General features: G+C 38.7%; 1 protein-coding gene across 1 annotated transcript in view; it reads left to right on the forward strand.

Moving 5' to 3' along the window:
• LOC143032116 (uncharacterized) overlaps positions 1-7,500 on the forward strand; it is a 602,542-nt gene that overhangs the window by 246,324 nt on the left and 348,718 nt on the right. Inside the window, exon 3 of the mRNA XM_076196569.1 lies at positions 3,001-3,085. Within this exon, the coding sequence (XP_076052684.1) occupies positions 3,001-3,085 (85 nt within the window). The remainder of the gene's footprint in view (positions 1-3,000; positions 3,086-7,500) is intronic.

Below are 7,500 nucleotides of genomic sequence, written 5' to 3' on the forward strand. Positions count from 1 at the left end.
AACTGCGACCGTGTGTGCTTGGAAAGAAGAGGCAAGGAGAAATCGCCGGTGACTGCTGGAATCGAACGCTGATTCGATCCTTACGAAGTTGGATCCTTGCAAATTGGACAAGAAAACCGGGAATGAACAGAATGTAATCCCCGAAGAAGAAACATTTTATATGTTTTTACAGCGACCTTTGAGGGCCGTAACGAAACCCAAGGACTAAAAATAGATAAATGAATAAACGAAGAGATAAAAAGAAAATAGATAAATTTGTAAATGAATAATGAATAAATGATTAAATGAATAAAATATTAAAACATAAATGGATACATAAATGAATGGAAAAAAAATCTGTAAATAAAGGCCCGTACTATTGGAAAGATGCTTGAGAACTCAGATATTTTTTTCTGGCTGACCCCAGACGATTTTTTTTTTTCAACTTAGAGAACCCCCATAGGTCTGAAGAGGTTTATGTGAGGATGCGTGTAGGTGTGTATCGGATTCACCAACGTCTTAACTCACGTGTTAGACTCATGATCGACAGATATTACATAGATCGATTTAGGGACAATGCCGTGACCTTACACACTCTCCATCCCCTTGTACAAGGGAACAATAACGACTTTCACTATTAGTAAAGTTTTGAAGCCTTAAGCCGGAGTTTGTCTCGAACCCTCCACACAAACTGTGTGTGTGTGTGTGCGTGCACGCTCGTGTATGTGTGTGTGCATGTATACGTGTGTGTATGTATGTATGTGTGTATGTATGTGTGTGTATGTATGTGTGTTTGTGTGTATGTATATGTGTGTATAAGTGTGTGTAGGTGTGTGTGTATGTATGCATGTGTATATGTGTAAGTATATGTGTGTGTAAGTATATATATATATGTATGTGTATGTGTGTATCTGTGTGCGTGTTTGTGTGTGTGTGTGTGTTTGTGTATGTGTGTGTGTGTGTGTGTATGCGTGTATCTAAGCAAACAAGTATCTTATTTGTTTACATCTTTGTCCGAAAGGGTTTGGATAAAAACTGATGAAAGCAACTGGATGTAAACTAAAGTAGAAGCTAATGACAGAAATATTGCAAAATAGAAAATAAAAAATCTGAAAAGCTGTGACCAGTATTGAACGCTTAAATTACTGGGGAACTGAATATTCAGTGATAGGCCTAATGTCTACAAAGATAATGAATGTAAACTGGTATATATGAGAGAAAGAGAGGGAGAAGGAGAGGAAGAGAGAGAGAGAGAGAGAGAGAGAGAGAGAGAGAGAGAGAGAGAGAGAGAGAGAGAGAGAGAGAGAGAGAGAGAGAAAGAGAGAAAGAGAGAGAGAGAGAGAGAGAGAGAGAGAGAGAGAGAGAGAGAGAGAGAGAGAGAGAGAGAGAGAGAGAGAGAGAGAGAGAGAGAGAGAGAGAGAGAGAGAGAGCGAGAGATTGAGCGAGATAGAGAGAGAGAGAGAGAGAGAGAGAGAGAGAGAGAGAGAGAGAGAGAGAGAGAGAGAGAGAGAGAGAGAGAGAGAGAGAGAGAGAGAGAGAGAGAGAGAGAGAGAGAGAGAGAGAGAGAGAGATAGGGAAAGAGAGAGAGATAGGGAAAAGAAGGAGAGAAATAGATAGATAGATAGATAGATAGATAGATAGATGGAGAGAGAGCGAAACACGAAGTCCAAGAACGTGTTCGAGCGAGACGTTCTACTCATCCACCATTAGAGTGGATGAGCGGATGAATGTATGGAGATGGATGAACTAATGATGGAACGTAGAGGCAGCCCGGATTGATGGATTGGCGGGTGCTATAATGCTGCTTCCATGGCGCGATGGAAGAGATGATGGATGGCCAGATGTCTGTCTATCTGTCTGGCTTTCCGGTTGGCTTACTAGCTTCAGCCAAGTCGACTGGTAGGCCGGATGCTTCACCATGGAAAACGGGAGGTGAGGTGGGCATGGAAAACGGGAGGGGGGGGGGTGGAGTGGTTATACATCATTCAGAGTAACTTGATAAAAAAAATATATTCCTCTGATATTTGTGAATCGTTGGTTTAGAATCCTGTAATCTTGTTGAATTTGTATCCTGTGTTGTGATAATTTGTTTATTATTCATATGGATGTGTGTGTCTTACTAGAAAATATATTACTCCGTGATCTATGTTAGATCTTTCATAGATATTCTGCAAGTTGATTTCAACGGGCTATGATAACGCATTCATTAATTCACACTAATGTTTTTGTATTGCTATGAAAATAATCTTTTTAATGCAAGATATAATATATAGACCTCAAAATCAATATGGAAGTAGTATTATTGTATAAAGAAGACAAAATCTAGATATGGCGTGAATATATTTTATGACTATACGTTTCCCTAGGATAATATACTCCAAAATATATCCGATGTTAAACCTCTGGTAAGGATATTCCTCAAGTTAAAGTGAATTATCCATAAATAGATACGAGGACATAAAATTTCGAGTTGGGTAAGACGATTGTCATGGTAACACTGAATCGATGAACTTTGGGAAAAAATAAATAAACGCGATTTTTTTTTTTTGTCTATTCTCCCAACACATTCCCTCCCTCTCCCCTCCTATTTCTCCCCTGTCTGCCTCTTCCCCCTCCGCCCTACTATTTCTCTGCTATCTGCCTCTTCCCCCTCCCCCCTACTATTTCTCTGCTATCTGCCTCTTCCCCCTTCCACCTACTATTTCTCTGCTATCTGCCTCTTCCCCCTCCCACCTACTATTTCTCCCCTATCTGCCTCCTCCCTCTCCCGCTCCTATTTCTCCCCTATCTGCCTCTTCCCCCTCCCCCCTACTATTTCTCCCCTATCTGCCTCTTCCCCCTCCCCCCTACTATTTCTCCCCTATCTGCCTCTTCCCCCCTCCCCCCGTCGAAAAAGGCAATTTCTGTGTATATTACTTGGCGCGTTCTGTGAATGTAATGAATTGCCTTGTAGATAAGGCTTGTCATGAAGACCCGGAGACTAAAATTCCCCGCTAATAAACATTATTTCCTCTTTCACAGATGGACGGGATGAGGCCCTGGCTGCTCGCTCTCCTATTGGTTGCGCACGCCGCAGCGCTCGACCAATCAGCGACCACTTCCTTCGGTTGGTAAACATGGAATTTGTTCTAATTTCGATTGATGGATGAAGGGTGACGCTTTTGGAACGAAGAAGGGAGACAAATGTCCCAGGTTCTGCGCTTGTGACATGGGCTATGGCAATCTTTAGGTGGACACAAACACGAATTTTGATTCGGGGTTGGTGGGTGAAGAGATAAAAGCTGGATGTGTAAAAAAAAAAAAAAAAAAAAAAAAAAAAAAAAAAAAAAAAAAAAAAAAAAAAAAAAAAAAAAAAAAAAAAAAAAAAAAAAAAAGAAGTAACAACCAACAGACTCGTGGAAGCATTTTCTCTCATTTTCGAGATATAGATCGTCCTTGGTTAGACCTAAAAATGAGAGATAGTATATAACTACACGCACACATATATGCACACGTATACACACAAACAAACATTACCCATAGATCGGTCATATGTGAGCTCTGAGCTCTCTTCCGGGAGGCAAATAGCTATCGATCACGTGTCCAACACGTGATCCAAGACCATGGTGAATCACACACACACACACACACACACACACACACACACACACACACACACACACACACACACACACACACACACACACATACACACATACACACACACAAATATACATACATACACACACACAAACAAACACACACACACACACAAACACATACTTAGGTGAGGAAAGCATACAAAAGATTAAGAAATGGAAGGAAAAAAAATTAGTTTTTTTTTCAAAGAAATAGTTCAACAACAAATGCAGAAAAATACAAAAGACACAATTATCCAAGTAATTAACAAAAAAGCAAATTGGGTCAGAGACACAGTGGATAGGAAAAAAATGTATTGTCGTACATGGGTTAGAAGAAAAACGTGGTCTGGCAAGGTACATGAGAGAAAAAGAAGAAAAAGAGACAGCAATAGCAATCCCAAAAGAAATTCAGGATGAAGCCCAAGATTCAGGGAAAGACGTAGACGATGCATATAGGATTGGTCACTATTCTAAGGATAGAAATCAACCCCTAAAGATAAAATTAAGATCACAAACGGTAGTAGAAGACATATTTGAAAAAGTAGGTAATTTGGCAAGGAGTGAAAAGTACAATAGAATATGGACAAAAAGAGAAATGTGTATTGAGGAATTAGAGAAAGAGAAGACACAAAGAGATCAAGCAAAAAAAAAAAAAAACGCGAAGGGAACGGAGACCAAAAGCAAGGAATTCTATTGGAGAGTAGTCGATACGAGACTGAGGAAATGGTACATCAGAATGGGCGAACTAATGACAGAAAAAAAGAAAAAAAAATGGAGAAAGAAAAAAATTTAAAGTGGCCCATACCAACATCTACGGTTTAATTTCAGGACTGAATGAACTTAATGATTACCTGCTAGAAGAAAAACCAGACATAATGGGAATTGTGGAGACTAAACTAAGGGGTGAAATACCATCCATCGACGTTGGACATGAACTATACAATTACTGGATTAAAAACAAAGACAAGAAACAGGGAGGAGGAATCATGTTCTCGGCCAAGACAAACTGAAAATGACAAAAATTGCGGAGGGCAAAGGTAATGTAGAACTGATCATGATAAAAGTCGAAGACAAGGACATTAAAAGTAGAGAGTTTGTGTGGTGACCTATGTGCCCCCAAAAACGAACGCTTGGAAAGAGAACGAGCATACGAAAATGCTAGAAGATACAAGGCAATCATTAAATGAGATACTAATGGGCGGGGGTAATCTGGTAATTATGGGGGACTTCAATTGCAGAGAAATTTGTTGGGAGAACATGACAGTGAGAGGAGGAGAAGACTTGTGGGGTAATGTACTACTGGACATGACCATGGAATATATAGTGGCTCAGTGGGTCAGTAAAAAGACCAGATACAGAAATAACGAGGAGCCGTCGAAACTAGATTTAATATTTACAACAGAACCTGAAATTGTGGATAAAATTCAATACAAGACACTAATTGGAAAGAGTGACCATATACTCATTGAGACTGAACTAAAGGAAGAAATATACATGGAGAGAAATGAAAAGCATAGGAAAGATGATTGATGTACAACAAAACGGACTTTGGAAAACTAAAGAAATTCTTCCAGAATGCAAATTGGGAAAAACTTTACATGGAAGAGACAAAAGTGGAAGAGAAATGGAATATCTTGATGGATAATTACAATAAAGGGATGAATAGGCACGTACCAAGACAGAAGTTAGAGAGAGTGTACATTAAATGCTGGTTCAACAAAAGATGCAGTGAGGCAAAAGATAGAAGGGACAGAGCTTGGAAAAGATGGAGAAAAGATAAAAAAAAAACTGGAAAATGGCAGGTATATATAAAATATAGAAATGAGTATATTAAAGTGCGAAGAGAGGAAAAAAAGGAACCATGAAAAGGACATTATAGATAAATGCAAAGAGCAACCCAAGCTATTCTATCAATACGTGAATGATATACTTAAATATAAACAGGAAATGGTGAAACTACACCAAGGAAATATAGAATACACATAAGAATTAGAAATGGTCGAGGTCATGAATAATCACTTCAAATATATTTTCACTAGAGAGAAAGCACAACATTGGGACGAAGGAAATGAAAGGCGATCTCCCCCCATGAGCGAGATAATAATAACACAAAAAGAAATAACGGAACATCTATCAAACCTTGACGTCAGGAAATCACATGGCCCGGACGGAATTCAAATTGGATTCTAAAATAATGCAAAGAAGGGCTAACGGAAAAATACATAACCTAATAAGTTGCTCACTTAAAGAAGGAAAAATACCAAAAGACTGGAAAAATGCTAACATTGTACCAATAAATAAAGGAGGAAACAAGGAAGAACCAACTAACTACAGGCCAGTCTCACTAACAAGCACTATAGCCAAAATTTGTGAGAAAATCATCAAGAATAGATGGGTAAAACACCTGGAAGACAATAATATAATAAACTCAAGACAATTTGGGTTCAGACAAGGAAGATCATGTACCACAAACTTATTATGTTTCTACTCAAAATTAATACATATAGTGCAAGAAAGGAATGGATGGGCTGATTGTGCTTTCCTGGACTTACAAAAAACTTTTGACGAAGTACCATACAAAAAAAAAAAACAAAAAAAAAAACTGGAACATATAGGAGGAATACAAGGAAACCTACTTAAATGGATGAAGGGCTTCCTGATTAGTAGAAAGATGAGAGTAGTGCTCAGAGAAAAATATTCATGTTGGAAAGAGGTGAAAAGTGGTGTACCGCAAGGATCTGTATTGGCTCCAATAATGTTTGCTATTTATGTGAATGACATGAATGATGATGTGAATGTTACATGAGCTTCTTTGCAGACGACGCCAAACTGTTAAGGAAAGTAAAATCTGAAAAGGATTGCGAATCACTGCAGGGAGACCTGAATAAGGTAGAGTCAAAAATGGGAAGTGGACTTCAATATTAACAAGTGTAGCATAATGGAGTTTGGAAAAAGCAAAAATAGAATATCAGGACAATATAAAATTGGAACTAAGGAGGTAAAGAAGGAGAGATCCGAAAAAGATTTGGGTGTAATTATCTCAAACGACTTGTCCTATGATGAACAGATAAACAGAATTGTCGGAGAATCCTACAACGTGCTAAGCTCAATAAAAGTAGCATTTACATATTTGGACGAAGAAATGATTAAAAAAATATTGGTCACACTGATAAGACCTAGACTAGAATATGCGGCGACATTGTGGTCACCCAGTACCAAAAAGAATATAAAGAAAAAAGGAAGAATCAGAGACCAGCCACAAAAATGGCACATGCACTTTCAAACTTGTCATATGAAGAGAGATTGGCTAAACTGGAGTTACCGACTCTGAAGCAAAGAAGAGAGAGAGGTGACCTACTGACAATCTACAAAATCAGGAAGGGCACAGAAATACTCGATAGAGAGGACTTGTTAAACTGGGACAAGAGAAACACAAGAGGACATGGAAAGAAAAAAAAAACATAGCTACAGAAAAGATCTGAAGAAAAACAGTTTTCCACATAGAGTGGTGGACGCTTGGAACAAACTGGACAAAAAATAGTGTGTACAAAAACCATTCATGAGTTTAACAGGAAACTAGACACTGCGAGATACAAAGGAGGGACACCACGAGCGTAGCTCCCCTTCCCGCAAAATACAACTAGGTAAATACACATATGTATACACACACACACACACACACACACACACACACACACACACACACACACACACACACACACACACACACACACACACACACATACACACACGCACGCACACACATACACACAAACAGATACACACGCGCTTTGTGGGAGGGCATTGATATGCATATATGTAAATTATTCCATAGATGCAATCATATTCTTACGTACATTGACAGATCAATCCAGGCACATTTTATTCGGATTCCGTTCGG

Source organism: Oratosquilla oratoria, chromosome 13, assembly GCF_046742065.1.
Source record: "Oratosquilla oratoria isolate Oo_2021 chromosome 13, ASM4674206v1, whole genome shotgun sequence".
NCBI lineage: Eukaryota > Metazoa > Arthropoda > Malacostraca > Stomatopoda > Squillidae > Oratosquilla > Oratosquilla oratoria.